This window comes from Mustelus asterias, unplaced genomic scaffold (assembly GCF_964213995.1).
Source record: "Mustelus asterias unplaced genomic scaffold, sMusAst1.hap1.1 HAP1_SCAFFOLD_723, whole genome shotgun sequence".
Lineage (NCBI taxonomy): Eukaryota > Metazoa > Chordata > Chondrichthyes > Carcharhiniformes > Triakidae > Mustelus > Mustelus asterias.
The window spans coordinates 87068-114246 of record NW_027590672.1 but is presented as its reverse complement, the minus strand read 5'-3'; the positions used below and the strand labels follow the sequence as shown (position 1 = coordinate 114246).

Here is a 27179-nt window from a genome sequence, read left to right as displayed (position 1 = left end):
TGGTCACCCCCAGGATGTTGATAGTGGGGGATTCAGTGATGGGAACCCCCAGGATGTTGATAGTGGGTGATTCAGTGATGGTCACCCCCAGGATGTTGATAGTCGGGGGGGGATTCAGTGATGGTCACCCCCAGGATGTTGCTAGTGGGTGATTCAGTGATGGGAACCCCCAGGATGTTGATAGTGGGGGGGTTCAGTGATGGTCACCCCCAGGATGTTGATAGTGGGGGATTCAGTGATGGTGACCCCCAGGATGTTGATAGTCGGGGGGGATTCAGTGATGGTGACCCCCAGGATGTTGATAGTGGGGGATTCAGTGATGGTCACCCCCAGGGTGTTGATAGTCGGGGGGGATTCAGTGATGGTCACCCCCAGGGTGTTGATAGTGGGGGGATTCAGTGATGGCAATGCCAGTGAATGTCGATGGGAGATGGTTAGATTCCCTCTTGGAGATGGTCATTGCCTGGCACTTGTGTGGCCTGAGTGCTCCGGACTGAATGTTGTCCAGGGCAGCAGACACATGGGGGACATCACCACCTGCAAGATCCCCCTCCGAGCCACTCACCATCCCGACTTGGAAATATATTGGCCATTCTTTCACTGACGCTGGGGTAACATTAACACTGCAATGAAGTTACTGTGAAAATCCCCTAGTCGCCCACACTCCTGTTCGGGTAACACTGAGGGAGAATTTAGCACCCTAACCAGCACGTCTTTCAGACTGTGGGAGGAAACCGGAGCACCCGGAGGAAACCCACGCAGACACGGGGAGAACGTGCAGACTCCACACAGACAGTGACCCGAGGCTGGGAATCGAACCCGGGTCCCTGGCGCTGTGAGGCAGCAGTGCTAACTGCTGGGCCACCGTGCTATCTGATGTCCCTCTGGATTCCCCCACAAGGGGGAAACAACTGCTCAGCATCGACCCTGTCCAGCTCCCCAGAGATTTGATTTGATTTGATTTATTATTGTCACATGTATTAACAGACAGTGAAAAGTATTGTTTCTTGCGCGCTCTACAGACAAAGCATGCCGTTCATAGAGAAGGAAAGGAGAGGGTGCAGAATGTAGTGTTACAGTCACAGCTCGGGTGTAGAGAAAGATCAACTTAATGCGAGGTAGGTCCATTCAAAAGTCTGACAGCAGCAGGGAAGAAGCTGTTCTTGAGTCGGTCGGTACGTGACCTCAGACTTTTGTATCTTTTTCCCGATAGAAGAAGGCGGAAGAGAGAATGTCCGGGGTGAGTGGGGTCCTTAATTATGCCGGCTGCTTTTCCCCGAGGCAGCGGGAAGTGTAGACAGAGTCAATGGATGGGAGGCTGGGTTGCGTGATGGATTGGGCTACATTCACGACCTTCTGTAGTTCCTTGCAGTCTTGGGCAGAGCAGGAGCCCCATACCAAGCTGTGATACACCCAGAAAGAATGCTTTCTATGGTGCATCTGTGAAAGGCGATAGCCATGATGTGGAGATGTCGGTGTTGGACTGGGGTGGGCACAGTAAGAGGTCTCACAACACCAGGTTAAAGTCCAACAGGTTTATTTCGAATCGCGAGCTTTCAGATTCACCTGATGAAGGAGCAGCGCCGTGAAAGCTCGTGATACCAAATAAACCTGTTGGACTTTAACCTGGTGTTGTGAGACTTCTCACTGCATCTGTAAAAGTTGGTGAGAGAGTCGTAGCGGATAGTCCCGGGCTGGAAGATGCCAATATTTTTAACTCTGTGTCTTCTCTCTCTCTCTCTCCCCAGTTACTCCCTTCGTCACAAAGCTAAAGGAGATCCGCCTTCAACGGGACGACTTTGAGTTTCTGAAGGTCATCGGGCGCGGGGCTTTCGGGGAGGTAAGAGGGCAAAGGGTCGGGGAGGAAGAAGGGGAGAGGGTTGGTGGCGGGGAGGGGTGGGGGTAAGAGCCCACGGGAACCGTGAGAAGCAATGACCAGAGTCTCTCCCCCTCGAGAGGCCTGGGTGACAGACAGGGACACCTCCCACCCCCCCGCCACATGCTGTGTCCAGTGCTGAGTTCCCTTCGGAGCGCAGGGACGGCACTGGACTTGAGACAGATACACCGAGTGGGGGTCACCCCTGGATCAGCGCCGTGGGATTTGGCTCAGTAACAAAGGCCGAGTTATGGAGCAGGAACTGTCTGCTTCATTCCCGATGGATATCAGTGAGCAACGAGCTTTACTTTCACATTCACTGCCCTGTACTATTCTGCGTTACAATGGTAACTAATTATTGATCAAAAGTTGGAGATAAGACAACACATCATCCCCGATCTCAATCTGTCTCTCTGCATCTCTCGGGGGCGGGTCTTCCCTCTCTCTCTCTCTCTCTCTGTTTTTCTCCCTCTCTTTCGCTATCTCTCATCATAGATCTCCCTTTCTTACTCTCACTGGGGTACGGATTCCGCACACACTGACTCTCACTGGGGTACGGGTCCCACACACACTGACTCTCACTGGGGTACGGGTCCCACACACACTGACTCTCACTGGGGTACGGGTCCCACACACACTGACTCTCACTGGGGTACGGGTCCCACACACACTGACTCTCACTGGGGTACGGGTCCCACACACACTGACTCTCACTGGGACACGGGTCCCACACACACTGACTCTCACTGGGGTACGGGTCCCACACACACTGACTCTCACTGGGGTACGGGTTCCACACACACTGACTCTCACTGGGGTACGAGTCCCACACACACTGACTCTCACTGGGGTACGGGTCCCACACACACTGACTCTCACTGGGACACGGGTCCCACACACACTGACTCTCACTGGGGTACGGGTCCCACACACACTGACTCTCACTGGGGTACGGGTTCCACACACACTGACTCTCGCTGGGGTACGGGTCCCACACACACTGACTCTCACTGGGGTACGGGTTCCGCACACACTGACTCTCACTGTGGTACGGGTTCCGCACACACTGACTCTCACTGGGGTACGGATTGCGCACACACTGACTCTCACTGGGGTATGGGTTCCACACGCACTGACTCTCACTGGGGTACGGGTTCCACACACACTGACTCTCACTGGGGTACGGGTCCCACACACACTGACTCTCTGGGGTACGGTTCCCAGACACACTGACTCTCACTGGGGTACAGGTTCCACACACATTGACTCTCACTGGGGTACAGGTCCCACGCACACTGACTCTCACTGGGGTACGGGTCCCACACACACTGACTCTCACTGGGGTACGGGTTCCGCACACACTGACTCTCACTGGGGTACGGGTTCCGCACACACTGACTCTCACTGGGGTACGGTTTCATCACACAATGACTCTCACTGGGGTACGGGTTCCGCACACACTGACTCTCACTGGGGTACGGATTCCGCACATACTGACTCTCACTGGGGTACAGGTTCCACACACACTGACTCTCACTGGGGTACGGGTTCCACACGTACTGACTCTCACTGGGGTACGGATTCCACACACACTGACTGTCACTGGGGTACGGGTTCCACACACACTGACTCTCACTGGGGTACGGGTTCCACACACACTGACTCTCACTGGGGTACGGGTTCCACACACACTGACTCTCACTGGGGTACGGGTTCCACACACACTGACTCTCACTGGGGTACGGGTTCCACACACACTGACTCTCACTGGGGTACGGGTTCCCCACACACTGACTCTCACTGGGGTACGGGTTCCACAGACACTGACTCTCACTGGGGTACAGGTCCCACACACACTGACTCTCACTGGGGTACGGGTTCCACACACACTGACTCTCACTGGGGTACAGGTTCCACACACACTGACTCTCACTGGGGTACGGGTCCCACACACAATGACTCTCGCTGGGGGAGAGGTTACACACACACTGACTCTCACTGGGGTACGGGTCCCACACACACACTGACTCTCACTGGGGTACGGGTCCCACACACACTGACTCTCACTGGGTACGGATTCCACACACACTGACTCTCACTGGGGTACGGGTCCCACACACACTGACTCTCACTGGGGTACGGGTCCCACACACACTGACTCTCACTGGGGTACGGGTCCCACACACACTGACTCTCACTGGGGTACGGGTTCCACACACACTGACTCTCACTGGGGTACGGGTCCCACACACACTGAATCTCACTGGGGTACGGATTCCGCGCACACTGACTCTCACTGGGGTACGAATTCCACACACACTGACTCTCACTGGGGTACGGGTTCCACACACACTGACTCTCACTGGGATACGGGTTCCACACACACACACTGACTCTCACTGGGGTACGGGTCCCACACACACTGACTCTCACTGGGGTACGGATTCCACACACACTGACTCTCACTGGGGTACGGATTCCGCACACACTGACTCTCACTGGGGTACGGGTTCCACACACACTGACTCTCACTGGGGTACGAGTCCCACACACACTGACTCTCACTGGGGTACGGGTCCCACACACACTGACTCTCACTGGGACACGGGTCCCACACACACTGACTCTCACTGGGGTACGGGTCCCACACACACTGACTCTCACTGGGGTACGGGTTCCACACACACTGACTCTCGCTGGGGTACGGGTCCCACACACACTGACTCTCACTGGGGTATGGATTCCACACACACTGACTCTCACTGGGGTACGGGTCCCACACACACACTGACTCTCTCTGGGGTACGGGTTCCACACACACTGACTCTCACTGGGGTACGGGTTCCACACACACTGACTCTCACTGGGGTACGGGTCCCACACACACTGAATCTCACTGGGGTACGGATTCCGCGCACACTGACTCTCACTGGGGTACAGGTTCCACAGACACTGACTCTCACTGGGGTACAGGTCCCACACACACTGACTCTCACTGGGGTACGGGTTCCACACACACTGACTCTCACTGGGGTACAGGTTCCACACACACTGACTCTCACTGGGGTACGGGTCCCACACACAATGACTCTCGCTGGGGTATAGGTTCCACACACACTGACTCTCACTGGGGTACGGGTCCCACACACACACTGACTCTCACTGGGGTACGGGTCCCACACACACTGACTCTCACTGGGTACGGATTCCACACACACTGACTCTCTCTGGGGTACGGGTCCCACACACACTGACTCTCACTGGGGTACGGGTCCCACACACACTGACTCTCACTGGGGTACGGGTCCCACACACACTGACTCTCACTGGGGTACGGGTTCCACACACACTGACTCTCACTGGGGTACGGGTCCCACACACACTGAATCTCACTGGGGTACGGATTCCGCGCACACTGACTCTCACTGGGGTACGAATTCCACACACACTGACTCTCACTGGGGTACGGGTTCCACACACACTGACTCTCACTGGGATACGGGTTCCACACACACACACTGACTCTCACTGGGGTATGGGTCCCACACACACTGACTCTCACTGGGGTACGGGTTCCGCACACACTGACTCTCACTGTGGTACGGGTTCCGCACACACTGACTCTCACTGGGGTACGGATTGCGCACACACTGACTCTCACTGGGGTATGGGTTCCACACGCACTGACTCTCACTGGGGGACGGGTTCCACACACACTGACTCTCACTGGGGTACGGGTCCCACACACACTGACTCTCTGGGGTACGGTTCCCAGACACACTGACTCTCACTGGGGTACAGGTTCCACACACATTGACTCTCACTGGGGTACAGGTCCCACGCACACTGACTCTCACTGGGGTACGGGTCCCACACACACTGACTCTCACTGGGGTACGGGTTCCGCACACACTGACTCTCACTGGGGTACGGGTTCCGCACACACTGACTCTCACTGGGGTACGGGTTCATCACACAATGACTCTCACTGGGGTACGGGTTCCGCACACACTGACTCTCACTGGGGTACGGATTCCGCACATACTGACTCTCACTGGGGTACAGGTTCCACACACACTGACTCTCACTGGGGTACGGGTTCCACACGTACTGACTCTCACTGGGGTACGGATTCCACACACACTGACTGTCACTGGGGTACGGGTTCCACACACACTGACTCTCACTGGGGTACGGGTTCCACACACACTGACTCTCACTGGGGTACGGGTTCCACACACACTGACTCTCACTGGGGTACGGGTTCCACACACACTGACTCTCACTGGGGTACGGGTTCCACACACACTGACTCTCACTGGGGTACGGGTTCCCCACACACTGACTCTCACTGGGGTACGGGTTCCACACACACTGACTCTCACTGGGGTACGGGTTCCACAGACACTGACTCTCACTGGGGTACAGGTCCCACACACACTGACTCTCACTGGGGTACGGGTTCCACACACACTGACTCTCACTGGGGTACAGGTTCCACACACACTGACTCTCACTGGGGTACGGGTCCCACACACAATGACTCTCGCTGGGGTATAGGTTACACACACACTGACTCTCACTGGGGTACGGGTCCCACACACACACTGACTCTCACTGGGGTACGGGTCCCACACACACTGACTCTCACTGGGTACGGATTCCACACACACTGACTCTCACTGGGGTACGGGTCCCACAGACACTGACTCTCACTGGGGTACGGGTCCCACACACACTGACTCTCACTGGGGTACGGGTCCCACACACACTGACTCTCACTGGGGTACGGGTTCCACACACACTGACTCTCACTGGGGTACGGGTCCCACACACACTGAATCTCACTGGGGTACGGATTCCGCGCACACTGACTCTCACTGGGGTACGAATTCCACACACACTGACTCTCACTGGGGTACGGGTTCCACACACACTGACTCTCACTGGGATACGGGTTCCACACACACACACTGACTCTCACTGGGGTACGGGTCCCACACACACTGACTCTCACTGGGGTACGGATTCCACACACACTGACTCTCACTGGGGTACGGATTCCGCACACACTGACTCTCACTGGGGTACGGGTTCCACACACACTGACTCTCAATGGGGTACGGGTTCCACACACACTGACTCTCACTGGGGTACGGGTTCCGCACACACTGACTCTCACTGGGGTATAGGTTCCACACACACTGACTCTCACTGGGGTACGTGTTCCACGCACACTGACTCTCACTGGGGTACGGGTTCCACACACACTGACTCTCACTGGGGTACGGGTTCCACACGCACTGACTCACACTGGGGTACGGATTCCGCACACACTGACTCTCACTGGGGTACGGGTTCCACACACACTGACTCTCACTGGGGTACGGGTTCCACACGCACTGACTCTCACTGGGGTACGGATTCCGCACACACTGACTCCCACTGGGGTACGGGTTCCGCACACACTGACTCTCACTGGGGTACGGGTTCCACACACACTGACTCTCACTGGGGTACGGGTTCCACACACACTGACTCTCACTGGGGTACGGGTTCCACACACACTGACTCTCACTGGGGTACGGGTTCCACACACACTGACTCTCACTGGGGTACGGGTTCCACACGCACTGACTCTCACTGGGGTACGGATTCCGCACACACTGACTCTCACTGGGGTACGGGTTCCGCACACACTGACTCTCACTGGGGTACGGGTTCCACACACACTGACTCTCACTGTAGTACAGGTCCCACACACACTGACTCTCACTGGGGTACGGGTTCCACACACACTGACTCTCACTGGGGTACGGGTTCCACAGACACTGACTCTTTCTGGGGTACAGGTCCCACACACACTGACTCTCACTGGGGTACGGGTCCCACACACACTGACTCTCACTGGGGTACAGGTCCCACACACACTGACTCTCACTGGGGTACGGGTTCCACACACACTGACTCTCACTGGGGTACGGGTCCCACACACACTGAATCTCACTGGGGTACGGATTCCGCGCACACTGACACTCACTGGGGTACGGATTGCACACACACTGACTCTCACTGGGGTACGGGTTCCACACACACTGACTCTCACTGGGGTACGGGTTCCACACACACACACTGACTCTCACTGGGGTACGGGTCCCACACACACTGACTCTCACTGGGGTATGGATTCCACACACACTGACTCTCACTGGGGTACGGATTCCGCACACACTGACTCTCACTGGGGTACGGGTCCCAAACACACACTGACTCTCACTGGGGTACGGGTTCCACACCCACTGACTCTCACTGGGGTACGGGTTCCACACACACTGACTCTCACTGGGGTACGGATTCCGCACACACTGACTCTCACTGGGGTACGGGTCCCACACACACACTGACTCTCACTGGGGTACGGTTCCCACACACACTGACTCTCACTGGGGTACGGGTTCCACACACACTGACTCTCACTGGGGTACGGGTTCCGCACACACTGACTCTCACTGGGGTACGGATTCCGCACACACTGACTCTCACTGGGGTACGGATTCCGCACACACTGACTCTCAGTGGCGTATAGGTTCCACACACACTGACTCTCACTGGGGTACGGGTTCCACACGCACTGACTCTCACTGGGGTACGGGTTCCACACACACTGACTCTCACTGGGGTACGGGTTCCACACGCACTGACTCTCACTGGGGTACGGATTCCGCACACACTGACTCTCACTGGGGTACGGGTGCCACACACACTGACTCTCACTGGGGTACGGGTTCCACACGCACTGACTCTCACTGGGGTACGGATTCCGCACACACTGACTCTCACTGGGGTACGGGTTCCGCACACACTGACTCTCACTGGGGTACGGGTTCCGCACACACTGACTCTCACTGGGGTACGGGTTCCACACACACTGACTCTCACTGGGGTACGGGTTCCACACACACTGACTCTCACTGGGGTACAGGTTCCACACGCACTGACTCTCACTGGGGTACGGATTCCGCACACACTGACTCTCACTGGGGTACGGGTTCCGCACACACTGACTCTCACTGGGGTACGGGTTCCACACACACTGACTCTCACTGGGGTACGGGTCCCACACACACTGACTCTCACTGGGGTACGGGTTCCACAGACACTGACTCTTTCTGGGGTACAGGTCCCACACACACTGACTCTCACTGGGGTACGGGTCCCACACACACTGACTCTCACTGGGGTACAGGTCCCACACACACTGACTCTCACTGGGGTACGGGTTCCACACACACTGACTCTCACTGGGGTACGGGTCCCACACACACTGAATCTCACTGGGGTACGGATTCCGCGCACACTGACACTCACTGGGGTACGGATTGCACACACACTGACTCTCACTGGGGTACGGGTTCCACACACACTGACTCTCACTGGGGTACGGGTTCCACACACACACACTGACTCTCACTGGGGTACGGGTCCCACACACACTGACTCTCACTGGGGTATGGATTCCACACACACTGACTCTCACTGGGGTACGGGTCCCACACACACACTGACTCTCACTGGGGTACGGGTTCCACACACACTGACTCTCACTGGGGTACGGTTTCCACACACACTGACTCTCACTGGGGTACGGGTCCCACACACACTGAATCTCACTGGGGTACGGATTCCGCGCACACTGACTCTCACTGGGGTACAGGTTCCACAGACACTGACTCTCACTGGGGTACAGGTCCCACACACACTGACTCTCACTGGGGTACGGGTTCCACACACACTGACTCTCACTGGGGTACAGGTTCCACACACACTGACTCTCACTGGGGTACGGGTCCCACACACAATGACTCTCGCTGGGGTATAGGTTCCACACACACTGACTCTCACTGGGGTACGGGTCCCACACACACACTGACTCTCACTGGGGTACGGGTCCCACACACACTGACTCTCACTGGGTACGGATTCCACACACACTGACTCTCTCTGGGGTACGGGTCCCACACACACTGACTCTCACTGGGGTACGGGTCCCACACACACTGACTCTCACTGGGGTACGGGTCCCACACACACTGACTCTCACTGGGGTACGGGTTCCACACACACTGACTCTCACTGGGGTACGGGTCCCACACACACTGAATCTCACTGGGGTACGGATTCCGCGCACACTGACTCTCACTGGGGTACGAATTCCACACACACTGACTCTCACTCGGGTACGGGTTCCACACACACTGACTCTCACTGGGATACGGGTTCCACACACACACACTGACTCTCACTGGGGTATGGGTCCCACACACACTGACTCTCACTGGGGTACGGATTCCACACACACTGACTCTCACTGGGGTACGGATTCCGCACACACTGACTCTCACTGGGGTACGGGTCCCACACACGCTGACTCTCACTGGGGTACGGGTCCCACACACACACTGACTCTCACTGGGGTACGGGTCCCACACACACTGACTCTCACTGGGGTACGGGTTCCACACACACTGACTCTCACTGGGGTACGGGTTCCGCACACACTGACTCTCACTGGGGTATAGGTTCCACACACACTGACTCTCACTGGGGTACGGGTTCCACACACACTGACTCTCACTGGGGTACGGGTTCCACACACACTGACTCTCACTGGGGTACGGGTTCCACACGCACTGACTCTCACTGGGGTACGGATTCCGCACACACTGACTCTCACTGGGGTACGGGTTCCACACACACTGACTCTCACTGGGGTACGGGTTCCACACGCACTGACTCTCACTGGGGTACGGATTCCGCACACACTGACTCCCACTGGGGTACGGGTTCCGCACACACTGACTCTCACTGGGGTACGGGTTCCACACACACTGACTCTCACTGGGGTACGCGTTCCACACACACTGACTCTCACTGGGGTACGGGTTCCACACACACTGACTCTCACTGGGGTACGGGTTCCACACACACTGACTCTCACTGGGGTACGGGTTCCACACGCACTGACTCTCACTGGGGTACGGATTCCGCACACACTGACTTTCACTGGGGTACGGGTTCCGCACACACTGACTCTCACTGGGGTACGGGTTCCACAGACACTGACTCTTTCTGGGGTACAGGTCCCACACACACTGACTCTCACTGGGGTACGGGTCCCACACACACTGACTCTCACTGGGGTACAGGTCCCACACACACTGACTCTCACTGGGGTACGGGTTCCACACACACTGACTCTCACTGGGGTACGGGTCCCACACACACTGAATCTCACTGGGGTACGGATTCCGCGCACACTGACACTCACTGGGGTACGGATTGCACACACACTGACTCTCACTGGGGTACGGGTTCCACACACACTGACTCTCACTGGGGTACGGGTTCCACACACACACACTGACTCTCACTGGGGTACGGGTCCCACACACACTGACTCTCACTGGGGTATGGATTCCACACACACTGACTCTCACTGGGGTACGGATTCCGCACACACTGACTCTCACTGTGGTACGGGTCCCACACACACACTGACTCTCACTGGGGTACGGGTTCCACACACACTGACTCTCACTGGGGTACGGGTTCCACACACACTGACTCTCACTGGGGTACAGGTCCCACACACACTGAATCTCACTGGGGTACGGATTACGCGCACACTGACTCTCACTGGAGTACGGATTCCACACACACTGACTCTCACTGGGGTACGGGTTCCACACACACTGACTCTCACTGGGGTACGGGTCCCACACACACTGACTCTCACTGGGGTACGGGTTCCGCGCACACTGACTCTCACTGGGGTACGGGTTCCACACACACTGACTCTCACTGGGGTACGGGTTCCACACACACTGACTCTCACTGGGGTACGGGTCCCACACACACTGAATCTCACTGGGGTACGGATTCCGCGCACACTGACTCTCACTGGGGTACAGATTCCACACACACTGACTCTCACTGGGGTACGGGTTCCACACACACTGACTCTCACTGGGGTACGGGTCCCACACACACTGAATCTCACTGGGGTACGGATTCCGCGCACACTGACTCTCACTGGGGTACGGATTCCACACACACTGACTCTCACTGGGGTACGGGTTCCGCACACACTGACTCTCACTGGGGTACGGGTCCCACACACACACTGACTCTCACTGGGGTACGGGTCCCACACACACTGACTCTCACTGGGGTACGGATTCCGCACACACTGACTCTCACTGGGGTACGGGTCCCACACACACACTGACTCTCACTGGGGTACGGGTCCCACACACACTGACTCTCACTGGGGTACGGGTTCCACACACACTGACTTTCACTGGGGTACGGGTTCCACAGACACTGACTCTCACTGGGGTACGGATTCCGCACACACTGACTCTCACTCGGGTACGGGTTCCACACAGACTGACTCTCACTGCGGTACGGGTCCCACACACACTGACTCTCACTGGGGTACAGGTTCCACACAGACTGACTCTCACTGCGGTACGGGTCCCACACACACTGACTCTCACTGGGGTACGGGTTCCACACACACTGACTCTCACTGGGGTACGGGTCCCACACACACTGACTCTCACTGGGGTACGGGTCCCACACACACTGACTCTCACTGGGGATACGGGTCCCACACACACTGACTCTCACTGGGGTACGGGTTCCACAGACACTGACTCTCACTGGGGTACAGGTTCCACACACACTGACTCTCACTGGGGTACGGGTCCCACACACAATGACTCTCGCTGGGGTATAGGTTACACACACACTGACTCTCACTGGGGTACGGGTCCCACACACACACTGACTCTCACTGGGGTACGGGTCCCACACACACTGACTCTCACTGGGTACGGATTCCACACACACTGACTCTCACTGGGGTACGGGTCCCACACACACTGACTCTCACTGGGGTACGGGTCCCACACACACTGACTCTCACTGGGGTACGGGTCCCACACACACTGACTCTCACTGGGGTACGGGTTCCACACACACTGACTCTCACTGGGGTACGGGTCCCACACACACTGAATCTCACTGGGGTACGGAGTCCGCGCACACTGACTCTCACTGGGGTACGAATTCCACACACACTGACTCTCACTGGGGTACGGGTTCCACACACACTGACTCTCACTGGGATACGGGTTCCACACACACACACTGACTCTCACTGGGGACGGGTCCCACACACACTGACTCTCACTGGGGTACGGATTCCACACACACTGACTCTCACTGGGGTACGGATTCCGCACACACTGACTCTCACTGGGGTACGGGTCCCACACACACACTGACTCTCACTGGGGTACGGGTCCCACACACACTGACTCTCACTGGGGTACGGGTTCCACACACACTGACTCTCACTGGGGTACGGGTTCCGCACACACTGACTCTCACTGGGGTATAGGTTCCACACACACTGACTCTCACTGGGGTACGGGTTCCACACACACTGACTCTCACTGGGGTACGGGTTCCACACACACTGACTCTCACTGGGGTACGGGTTCCACACGCACTGACTCTCACTGGGGTACGGATTCCGCACACACTGACTCTCACTGGGGTACGGGTTCCACACACACTGACTCTCACTGGGGTACGGGTTCCACACGCACTGACTCTCACTGGGGTACGGATTCCGCACACACTGACTCCCACTGGGGTACGGGTTCCGCACACACTGACTCTCACTGGGGTACGGGTTCCACACACACTGACTCTCACTGGGGTACGGGTTCCACACACACTGACTCTCACTGGGGTACGGGTCCCACACACACTGAATCTCACTGGGGTACGGATTCCGCGCACACTGACACTCACTGGGGTACGGATTGCACACACACTGACTCTCACTGGGGTACGGGTTCCACACACACTGACTCTCACTGGGGTACGGGTTCCACACACACACACTGACTCTCACTGGGGTACGGGTCCCACACACACTGACTCTCACTGGGGTATGGATTCCACACACACTGACTCTCACTGGGGTACGGGTCCCACACACACACTGACTCTCACTGGGGTACGGGTTCCACACACACTGACTCTCACTGGGGTACGGTTTCCACACACACTGACTCTCACTGGGGTACGGGTCCCACACACACTGAATCTCACTGGGGTACGGATTCCGCGCACACTGACTCTCACTGGGGTACAGGTTCCACAGACACTGACTCTCACTGGGGTACAGGTCCCACACACACTGACTCTCACTGGGGTACGGGTTCCACACACACTGACTCTCACTGGGGTACAGGTTCCACACACACTGACTCTCACTGGGGTACGGGTCCCACACACAATGACTCTCGCTGGGGTATAGGTTCCACACACACTGACTCTCACTGGGGTACGGGTCCCACACACACACTGACTCTCACTGGGGTACGGGTCCCACACACACTGACTCTCACTGGGTACGGATTCCACACACACTGACTCTCTCTGGGGTACGGGTCCCACACACACTGACTCTCACTGGGGTACGGGTCCCACACACACTGACTCTCACTGGGGTACGGGTCCCACACACACTGACTCTCACTGGGGTACGGGTTCCACACACACTGACTCTCACTGGGGTACGGGTCCCACACACACTGAATCTCACTGGGGTACGGATTCCGCGCACACTGACTCTCACTGGGGTACGAATTCCACACACACTGACTCTCACTCGGGTACGGGTTCCACACACACTGACTCTCACTGGGATACGGGTTCCACACACACACACTGACTCTCACTGGGGTATGGGTCCCACACACACTGACTCTCACTGGGGTACGGATTCCACACACACTGACTCTCACTGGGGTACGGATTCCGCACACACTGACTCTCACTGGGGTACGGGTCCCACACACGCTGACTCTCACTGGGGTACGGGTCCCACACACACACTGACTCTCACTGGGGTACGGGTCCCACACACACTGACTCTCACTGGGGTACGGGTTCCACACACACTGACTCTCACTGGGGTACGGGTTCCGCACACACTGACTCTCACTGGGGTATAGGTTCCACACACACTGACTCTCACTGGGGTACGGGTTCCACACACACTGACTCTCACTGGGGTACGGGTTCCACACACACTGACTCTCACTGGGGTACGGGTTCCACACGCACTGACTCTCACTGGGGTACGGATTCCGCACACACTGACTCTCACTGGGGTACGGGTTCCACACACACTGACTCTCACTGGGGTACGGGTTCCACACGCACTGACTCTCACTGGGGTACGGATTCCGCACACACTGACTCCCACTGGGGTACGGGTTCCGCACACACTGACTCTCACTGGGGTACGGGTTCCACACACACTGACTCTCACTGGGGTACGCGTTCCACACACACTGACTCTCACTGGGGTACGGGTTCCACACACACTGACTCTCACTGGGGTACGGGTTCCACACACACTGACTCTCACTGGGGTACGGGTTCCACACGCACTGACTCTCACTGGGGTACGGATTCCGCACACACTGACTTTCACTGGGGTACGGGTTCCGCACACACTGACTCTCACTGGGGTACGGGTTCCACAGACACTGACTCTTTCTGGGGTACAGGTCCCACACACACTGACTCTCACTGGGGTACGGGTCCCACACACACTGACTCTCACTGGGGTACAGGTCCCACACACACTGACTCTCACTGGGGTACGGGTTCCACACACACTGACTCTCACTGGGGTACGGGTCCCACACACACTGAATCTCACTGGGGTACGGATTCCGCGCACACTGACACTCACTGGGGTACGGATTGCACACACACTGACTCTCACTGGGGTACGGGTTCCACACACACTGACTCTCACTGGGGTACGGGTTCCACACACACACACTGACTCTCACTGGGGTACGGGTCCCACACACACTGACTCTCACTGGGGTATGGATTCCACACACACTGACTCTCACTGGGGTACGGATTCCGCACACACTGACTCTCACTGTGGTACGGGTCCCACACACACACTGACTCTCACTGGGGTACGGGTTCCACACACACTGACTCTCACTGGGGTACGGGTTCCACACACACTGACTCTCACTGGGGTACAGGTCCCACACACACTGAATCTCACTGGGGTACGGATTACGCGCACACTGACTCTCACTGGAGTACGGATTCCACACACACTGACTCTCACTGGGGTACGGGTTCCACACACACTGACTCTCACTGGGGTACGGGTCCCACACACACTGACTCTCACTGGGGTACGGGTTCCGCGCACACTGACTCTCACTGGGGTACGGGTTCCACACACACTGACTCTCACTGGGGTACGGGTTCCACACACACTGACTCTCACTGGGGTACGGGTCCCACACACACTGAATCTCACTGGGGTACGGATTCCGCGCACACTGACTCTCACTGGGGTACAGATTCCACACACACTGACTCTCACTGGGGTACGGGTTCCACACACACTGACTCTCACTGGGGTACGGGTCCCACACACACTGAATCTCACTGGGGTACGGATTCCGCGCACACTGACTCTCACTGGGGTACGGATTCCACACACACTGACTCTCACTGGGGTACGGGTTCCGCACACACTGACTCTCACTGGGGTACGGGTCCCACACACACACTGACTCTCACTGGGGTACGGGTCCCACACACACTGACTCTCACTGGGGTACGGATTCCGCACACACTGACTCTCACTGGGGTACGGGTCCCACACACACACTGACTCTCACTGGGGTACGGGTCCCACACACACTGACTCTCACTGGGGTACGGGTTCCACACACACTGACTTTCACTGGGGTACGGGTTCCACAGACACTGACTCTCACTGGGGTACGGATTCCGCACACACTGACTCTCACTCGGGTACGGGTTCCACACAGACTGACTCTCACTGCGGTACGGGTCCCACACACACTGACTCTCACTGGGGTACAGGTTCCACACAGACTGACTCTCACTGCGGTACGGGTCCCACACACACTGACTCTCACTGGGGTACGGGTTCCACACACACTGACTCTCACTGGGGTACGGGTCCCACACACACTGACTCTCACTGGGGTACGGGTCCCACACACACTGACTCTCACTGGGGATACGGGTCCCACACACACTGACTCTCACTGGGGTACGGGTTCCACAGACACTGACTCTCACTGGGGTACAGGTTCCACACACACTGACTCTCACTGGGGTACGGGTCCCACACACAATGACTCTCGCTGGGGTATAGGTTACACACACACTGACTCTCACTGGGGTACGGGTCCCACACACACACTGACTCTCACTGGGGTACGGGTCCCACACACACTGACTCTCACTGGGTACGGATTCCACACACACTGACTCTCACTGGGGTACGGGTCCCACACACACTGACTCTCACTGGGGTACGGGTCCCACACACACTGACTCTCACTGGGGTACGGGTCCCACACACACTGACTCTCACTGGGGTACGGGTTCCACACACACTGACTCTCACTGGGGTACGGGTCCCACACACACTGAATCTCACTGGGGTACGGATTCCGCGCACACTGACTCTCACTGGGGTACGAATTCCACACACACTGACTCTCACTGGGGTACGGGTTCCACACACACTGACTCTCACTGGGATACGGGTTCCACACACACACACTGACTCTCACTGGGGACGGGTCCCACACACACTGACTCTCACTGGGGTACGGATTCCACACACACTGACTCTCACTGGGGTACGGATTCCGCACACACTGACTCTCACTGGGGTACGGGTCCCACACACACACTGACTCTCACTGGGGTACGGGTCCCACACACACTGACTCTCACTGGGGTACGGGTTCCACACACACTGACTCTCACTGGGGTACGGGTTCCGCACACACTGACTCTCACTGGGGTATAGGTTCCACACACACTGACTCTCACTGGGGTACGGGTTCCACACACACTGACTCTCACTGGGGTACGGGTTCCACACACACTGACTCTCACTGGGGTACGGGTTCCACACGCACTGACTCTCACTGGGGTACGGATTCCGCACACACTGACTCTCACTGGGGTACGGGTTCCACACACACTGACTCTCACTGGGGTACGGGTTCCACACGCACTGACTCTCACTGGGGTACGGATTCCGCACACACTGACTCCCACTGGGGTACGGGTTCCGCACACACTGACTCTCACTGGGGTACGGGTTCCACACACACTGACTCTCACTGGGGTACGGGTTCCACACACACTGACTCTCACTGGGGTACGGGTTCCACACACACTGACTCTCACTGGGGTACGGGTTCCACACGCACTGACTCTCACTGGGGTACGGATTCCGCACACACTGACTCTCACTGGGGTACGGGTTCCGCACACACTGACTCTCACTGGGGTACGGGTTCCACACACACTGACTCTCACTGGGGTACGGGTTCCACACACACTGACTCTCACTGGGGTACGGGTTCCACAGACACTGACTCTTTCTGGGGTACAGGTCCCACACACACTGACTCTCACTGGGGTACGGGTCCCACACACACTGACTCTCACTGGGGTACAGGTCCCACACACACTGACTCTCACTGGGGTACGGGTTCCACACACACTGACTCTCACTGGGGTACGGGTCCCACACACACTGAATCTCACTGGGGTACGGATTCCGCGCACACTGACACTCACTGGGGTACGGATTGCACACACACTGACTCTCACTGGGGTACGGGTTCCACACACACTGACTCTCACTGGGGTACGGGTTCCACACACACACACTGACTCTCACTGGGGTACGGGTCCCACACACACTGACTCTCACTGGGGTATGGATTCCACACACACTGACTCTCACTGGGGTACGGATTCCGCACACACTGACTCTCACTGGGGTACGGGTCCCACACACACACTGACTCTCACTGGGGTACGGGTTCCACACACACTGACTCTCACTATGGTACGGGTTCCACACACACTGACTCTCACTGGGGTACAGGTCCCACACACACTGAATCTCACTGGGGTACGGATTCCGCGCACACTGACTCTCACTGGAGTACGGATTCCACACACACTGACTCTCACTGGGGTTCGGGTTCCACACACACTGACTCTCACTGGGGTACGGGTCCCACACACACTGACTCTCACTGGGGTACGGGTTCCGCGCACACTGACTCTCACTGGGGTACGGGTTCCACACACACTGACTCTCACTGGGGTACGGGTTCCACACACACTGACTCTCACTGGGGTACGGGTCCCACACACACTGAATCTCACTGGGGTACGGATTCCGCGCACACTGACTCTCACTGGGGTACAGATTCCACACACACTGACTCTCACTGGGGTACGGGTTCCACACACACTGACTCTCACTGGGGTACGGGTCCCACACACACTGAATCTCACTGGGGTACGGATTCCGCGCACACTGACTCTCACTGGGATACGGATTCCACACACACTGACTCTCACTGGGGTACGGGTTCCACACACACTGACTCTCACTGGGGTACGGGTTCCACACACACACACTGACTCTCACTGGGGTACGGGTCCCACACACACTGACTCTCACTGGGGTACGGATTCCACACACACTGACTCTCACTGGGGTACGGATTCCGCACACACTGACTCTCACTGGGGTACGGGTCCCACACACACACTGACTCTCACTGGGGTACGGGTCCCACACACACTGACTCTCACTGGGGTACGGGTTCCACACACACTGACTTTCACTGGGGTACGGGTTCCACACACACTGACTCTCACTGGGGTACGGATTCCGCACACACTGACTCTCACTCGGGTACGGGTTCCACACAGACTGACTCTCACTGCGGTACGGGTCCCACACACACTGACTCTCACTGGGGTACAGGTTCCACACAGACTGACTCTCACTGCGGTACGGGTCCCACACACACTGACTCTCACTGGGGTACGGGTTCCACACACACTGACTCTCACTGGGGTACGGGTCCCACATACACTGACTCTCACTGGGGTACGGGTCCCACACACACTGACTCTCACTGGGGATACGGGTCCCACACACACTGACTCTCACTGGGGTACGGGTTCCACACAGACTGACTCTCACTGCGGTACGGGTCCCACACACACTGACTCTCACTGGGGTACGGGTCCCACACACACTGACTCTCACTGGGGTACAGGTCCCACACACACTGACTCTCACTGGGGTACAGGTCCCACACACACTGACTCTCACTGGGGTACGGGTTCCACACACACTGACTCTCACTGGGGTACAGGTCCCACACACACTGACTCTCACTGGGGTACGGGTTCCACACACACACTGACTCTCACTGGGGTACGGGTTCCACACACACTGACTCTCACTGGGGTATGGGTTCCACACACACTGACTCTCACTGGGGTACGGGTTCCACACACACTGACTCTCACTGGGGTACGGATCCCACACACACTGACTCTCACTGGGGTATGGGTTCCACACACACTGACTCTCACTGGGGTACGGCTCCCACACACACTGACTCTCACTGGGGTACGGGTCCCACACACACTGACTCTCACTGAGGTACGGGTTCCACACACACTGATCTCACTGGGGTACGGGTTCCACACACACTGACTCTCACTGGGGTACGGGTTCCACACACACTGACTCTCACTGGGGTACGGGTTCCACACACACTGACTCTCACTGAGGTACGGGTCCCACACACACTGACTCTCACTGGGGTACGGGTTCCACACACACTGACTCTCACTGAGGTACGGGTCCCACACACACTGACTCTCACTGAGGTACGGGTCCCACACACACTGACTCTCACTGAGGTACGGATTGCGCACACACTGACTCTCACTGGGGTACGGGCCCCACACACACTGACTCTCACTGGGGTACGGGTTCCACACACACTGACTCTCACTGAGGTACGGGTCCCACACACACTGACTCTCACTGAGGTACGGGTCCCACACACACTGACTCTCACTGAGGTACGGATTGCGCACACACTGACTCTCACTGGGGTACGGGCCCCACACACACTGACTCTCACTGGGGTATGGGTTCCACACGCACTGACTCTCACTGGGGTACTGGTCCCACACACACACTGACTCTCACTGGGGTACGGGTTCCACACGCACTGACTCTCACTCGGGTACGGGTTCCACACACACTGACTCTCACTGGGGTACGGATCCCACACACACTGACTCTCTGGGGTACGGTTCCCAGACACACTGACTCTCACTGGGTACAGGTGCAACTCACACTGACTCTCACTGGGGTACGGTTCCCAGACACACTGACTCTCACTGGGGTACAGCTCCCACACACAGTGACTCTCACTGGGGTACAGGTTCCACACACATTGACTCTCACTGGGGTACAGGTCCCACGCACACTGACTCTCACTGGGGTACGGGTCCCACACACACTGACTCTCACTGGGGTACGGGTTCCACACACACACTGACTCTCACTGGGGTACGGGTTCCGCACACACTGACTCTCACTGGGGTACGGGTTCATCACACAATGACTCTCACTGGGGTACGGGTCCCACACACACTGACTCTCACTGGGGTACTGGTCCCACACACACACTGACTCTCACTGGGGTACGGGTTCCACACACACTGACTCTCACTGGGGTACGGGTTCCACACACACTGACTCTCACTGGGGTACGGGTTCCACACACACTGACTCTCACTGGGGTACGGGTCCCACACACACTGACTCTCACTGGGGTACGGGTCCCACACACACTGACTCTCACTGGGGTACGGGTTCCACACGTACTGACTCTCACTGGGGTACGGGTCCCACACACACTGACTCTCACTGGGGTACGGGTTCCACACACACTGACTGTCACTGGGGTACGGGTTCCACACACACTGACTCTCACTGGGGTACGGGTTCCACACACACTGACTCTCACTGGGGTACGGGTTCCACACATACTGACTCTCACTGGGGTACGGGTTCCACACACACTGACTCTCACTGGGGTACGGGTTCCACACACACTGACTCTCACTGGGGTACGGGTTCCCCACACACTGACTCTCACTGGGGTACGGGTTCCACACACACTGACTCTCACTGGGGTACATGTTCCACACACACTGACTCTCACTGGGGTACGGGTTCCACAGACACTGACTCTCACTGGGGTACAGGTCCCACACACACTGACTCTCACTGGGGTACGGGTTCCACACACACTGACTCTCACTGGGGTACAGGTTCCACACACACTGACTCTCACTGGGGTACGGGTTCCACACACACTGACTCTCACTGGGGTACGGGTTCCACACACACTGACTCTCACTGGGGTACGGGTCCCACACACACTGACTCTCACTGGGGTACGGGTCCCACACACACTGACTCTCACTGGGGTACGGGTTCCACACGTACTGACTCTCACTGGGGTACGGGTCCCACACACACTGACTCTCACTGGGGTACGGGTTCCACACACACTGACTGTCACTGGGGTACGGGTTCCACACACACTGACTCTCACTGGGGTACGGGTTCCACACACACTGACTCTCACTGGGGTACGGGTTCCACACATACTGACTCTCACTGGGTTACGGGTTCCACACACACTGACTCTCACTGGGGTACGGGTTCCACACACACTGACTCTCACTGGGGTACGGGTTCCCCACACACTGACTCTCACTGGGGTACGGGTTCCACACACACTGACTCTCACTGGGATACATGTTCCACACACACTGACTCTCACTGGGGTACGGGTTCCACAGACACTGACTCTCACTGGGGTACAGGTCCCACACACACTGACTCTCACTGGGGTACGGGTTCCACACACACTGACTCTCACTGGGGTACAGGTTCCACACACACTGACTCTCACTGGGGTACGGGTCTCACACACAATGACTCTCGCTGGGGTATAGGTTACACACACACTGACTCTCACTGGGGTACGGGTCCCACACACACACTGACTCTCACTGGGGTACGGGTCCCACACACACTGACTCTCACTGGGTACGGATTCCACACACACTGACTCTCACTGGGGTACGCGTTCCACACACACTGACTCTCACTGGGGTACAGGTTCCACACACACTGACTCTCACTGGGGTACGGGTCCCACACACAATGACTCTCGCTGGGGTATAGGTTACACACACACTGACTCTCACTGGGGTACGGGTCCCACACACACACTGACTCTCACTGGGGTACGGGTCCCACACACACTGACTCTCACTGGGTACGGATTCCACACACACTGACTCTCACTGGGGTACGGATTCCGCACACACTGACTCTCACTGGGGTACGGGTCCCACACACACTGACTCTCACTGGGGTACGGGTCCCACACACACTGACTCTCACTGGGGTACGGGTTCCACACACACTGACTCTCACTGGGGTACGGGTCCCACACACACTGAATCTCACTGGGGTACGGATTCCGCGCACACTGACTCTCACTGGGGTACGGATTCCACACACACTGACTCTCACTGGGGTACGGGTTCCACACACACTGACTCTCACTGGGGTACGGGTTCCACACACACACACTGACTCTCACTGGGGTACGGGTCCCACACACACTGACTCTCACTGGGGTACGGATTCCACACACACTGACTCTCACTGGGGTACGGATTCCGCACACACTGACTCTCACTGGGCTACGGGTCCCACACACACACTGACTCTCACTGGGGTACGGGTCCCACACACACTGACTCTCACTGGGGTACGGGTTCCACACACACTGACTCTCACGGGGTACGGGTTCCGCACACACTGACTCTCACTGGGGTACGGGTCCCACACACACTGACTCTCACTGGGGTACGGATTCCGCACACACTGACTCTCACTGGGGTACGGGTCCCACACACACTGACTCTCACTGGGGTACGGGTCCCACACACACTGACTCTCACTGTGGTATAGGTTTCACACACACTGACTCTCACTGGGGTACGGGTCCCACACACACTGACTCTCACTGGGGTACGGGTCCCACACACACTGACTCTCACTGAGGTACGGGTCCCACACACACTGACTCTCACTGGGGTACGGGTCCCACACACACTGACTCTCACTGGGCTACGGGTTCCACACGCACTGACTCTCACTGGGGTACGGGTCCCACACGCACTGACTCTCACTGGGGTACGGGTTCCACACACACTGACTCTCACTGAGGTACGGGTCCCACACACACTGACTCTCACTGGGGTACGGGTCCCACACACACTGACTCTCACTGGGGTACGGGTTCCGCACACACTGACTCTCACTGGGGTACGGGTCCCACACACACTGACTCTCACTGGGGTACGGATTCCACACACACTGACTCTCACTGGGGTGTGGACTCTCATGGGGGAGGGGATCTAAACTGTGACTGTGCGAGGCCCAGATGTTTGATCCTTGTGTTGCTAAACCAAGCCCCAACTGCGGCGGTCTGCATAGGTGGGGGTCAGTGATGCACTGGGTTGGAGGGAGGGAATAGGGCTTTTGTCAATATTTGTAACATTTCCCTTCCCCCCCCCCCCCCTCTCCAGGTCGCCGTGGTAAAATTAAAGAATTCGGAGAATGTTTACGCTATGAAAATTCTCAACAAGTGGGAGATGTTGAAGAGAGCAGAGGTTAGTAAACACTGCCACCAGGAGAGGCTATTCTGGCCTGATCCCAGCCAGTCCAGAGCACAGGCAACATTCATGGAGTCAGTAGAGATAGGCGAGGTGATGAATGAATACTTTTCTTCGGTGTTCACCAAGGAGAGGGGCCATGTTTTTCAGGAAGAGACGGTGTCATAGGCTAATAGGCTGGAGGAAGTAGATGTTCGGAGGGAAGATGGACTAGCAATTGTGAATAAACTGAAGGTTGATAAGTCCCCTGGGCCTGATGAAATATATCCTTTCTATAATAGGGTGACCAGAACTGTACCAGAACCAGTATTCCAAGTGTGGCCTTACCAATGTCTTGTACAACTTCAACAAGACGTCCCAACTCCTGTATTCAATGTTCTGACCGATGAAACCAAGCATGCCGAATGCCTTCTTCACCACTCTGTCCACCTGTGACTCCACTTTCAAGGAGCTATGAACATGTACCCCTAGATCTCGTTGTTCTGTAACTCTCCCCAACGCCCTACCATTAACTGAGTAAGTCCTGCCCTGGTTCAATCTCCCAAAATGCATCACCTCGCATTTGTCTAAATTAAACTCCATCCGTCATTCGTCAGCCCACTGGCCCAATTGATCAAGATCCCATTGCAATTGGAGACAACTTTCTTCGCTGTCCACCATGCCACCAATCTTGGTGTCATCTGCAAACTTACTAACCATGCCTCCTATATTCTCATCCAAATCATTAATGTAAATGACAAATAACAGTGGGCCCAGCACTGATCCCGGAGGCACACTGCTGGTCACAGGCCTCCAGTTTGAAAAACAACCCTCTCCGACCACCCTCTCTGGCTTCTGTCAAGAAGCCAATTTTGTATCCATTTAGCTACCCGACCCTGGATCCCGTGAGATTTAACCTTATGCAGCAACCTACCATGCGGTACCCCGTCATGAGACAGAATGTGGGCCCAGGATTCCCCCCACATTCTGTGCACTCACCCCAAGACTCTATTCCCTTTCATTCCTATCTAATATATCCTTATTCGCTTAATTTATTTCAGTTGCTTTAAGGATCATCCTCGTGTGCACTTTCTCCCACCTTCTCCCGTCGGGGAAAAGATACAAAAGTCTGAGGTCACGTATCAACCGAACTCAAGAACAGCTTCTTCCCTGCTGCTGTCAGACTTTTGAATGGACCGACCTCGCATTAAGTTGATCTTTCTCTACACCCTCGCTGTGACTGTAACACTACATTCTGCACTCTCTCCTTTCCTTCTCAATGAACGGTATGCTTTGTCTGTATAGCGCGCAAGAAACAATACTTTTCACTGTATCCCGGTACATGCGACAATAATAAATCAAATCAAATCACTCTCTCACGTGCACTCTCCCTCGCGCACTCTCCCTCGCGCGCGCACTCTCCCTCGCGCGCGCACTCTCCCTCGCGCGCGCACTCTCCCTCGCGCGCGCACTCTCCCTCGCGCGCGCACTCTCCCTCGCGCGCGCACTCTCCCTCGCGCGCGCACTCTCCCTCGCGCGCGCACTCTCCCTCGCGCGCGCACTCTCCCTCGCGCGCGCACTCTCCCTCGCGCGCGCACTCTCCCTCGCGCACATTCTCTCATATGCCCTCCCTCGCACACTCTCCCTCGCGTGCTCTCTCTCACACGTGCTCCCTCACATGCGCAGTCTCTTGCGCATAGGCGCGCTCCCTCACCCTCTCTCTCTCACACGCCCTCTTTCACTCTCGCTGTCTCCCTCAAACGCACATACAGGTACAGTGCTGGGATGTTGTAAAAAGTCTGGAATATCAGAAGAAATCTGGATGGCCCGAGGGAATGTGGGGAGATGGCAGGGGATATTTTTCCCAAATTCCCTTCCCTGTTCCAATGTTCCCTGCTATTCTTCCCAATTTGAAGTGTTGCGGTTTTTTTACAGACGGCCTGTTTCCGAGAGGAGAGAGACATATTGGTGAAAGGAGATAACCAATGGATCACAACCCTGCATTACGCCTTCCAGGATGAGCGGTACCTGGTGAGTCTGAAAGCTGCAGCTTCGGGGGGACTTGCCGATGGAGAGTGGTGGATTCCACAACGATGTCAGCTTGAATCAGTTGGGTAACACACTCTCTCTCTGCTAAATCAGTGCCGCACTGTCGGAAAGTCAGTGCTGAGGGAGTGCCGCACTGTCGGAGGGTCAGTGCTGAGGGAGTGCCGCACTGTCAGAGGGTCAGTGCTGAGGGAGCGCCGCACTGTGGGAGGGTCAGTGCTGAGGGAGTGCCGCACTGTGGGAGGGTCAGTGCTGAGGGAGTGCCGCACTGTGGGAGGGTCAGTGCTGAGGGAGTACCGCACTGTGGGAGGGTCAGTGCTGAGGGAGTGCCGCACTGTGGGAGGGTCAGTGCTGAGGGAGCGCCGCACTGTGGGAGGGTCAGTGCTGAGGGAGTGCCTCACTGTGGGAGGGTCAGTGCTGAGGGAGCGCCGCACTGCGGGAGGGTCAGTGCTGAGGGAGTGCCGCACTGTCAGAGGGTCAGTGCTGAGGG

General features: G+C 56.9%; 1 protein-coding gene across 1 annotated transcript in view; it reads left to right on the top strand.

Moving 5' to 3' along the window:
- Positions 1–27179, top strand: part of LOC144487305 (serine/threonine-protein kinase MRCK alpha-like) — a gene marked incomplete at its 3' end in the record, with an annotated part of 143483 nt that overhangs the window by 30658 nt on the left and 85646 nt on the right. Inside the window, exons 2-4 of the mRNA XM_078205385.1 lie at positions 1749–1840; positions 24578–24661; positions 26579–26674. Coding sequence (XP_078061511.1) covers positions 1749–1840; positions 24578–24661; positions 26579–26674 — 272 coding nt within the window. The remainder of the gene's footprint in view (positions 1–1748; positions 1841–24577; positions 24662–26578; positions 26675–27179) is intronic.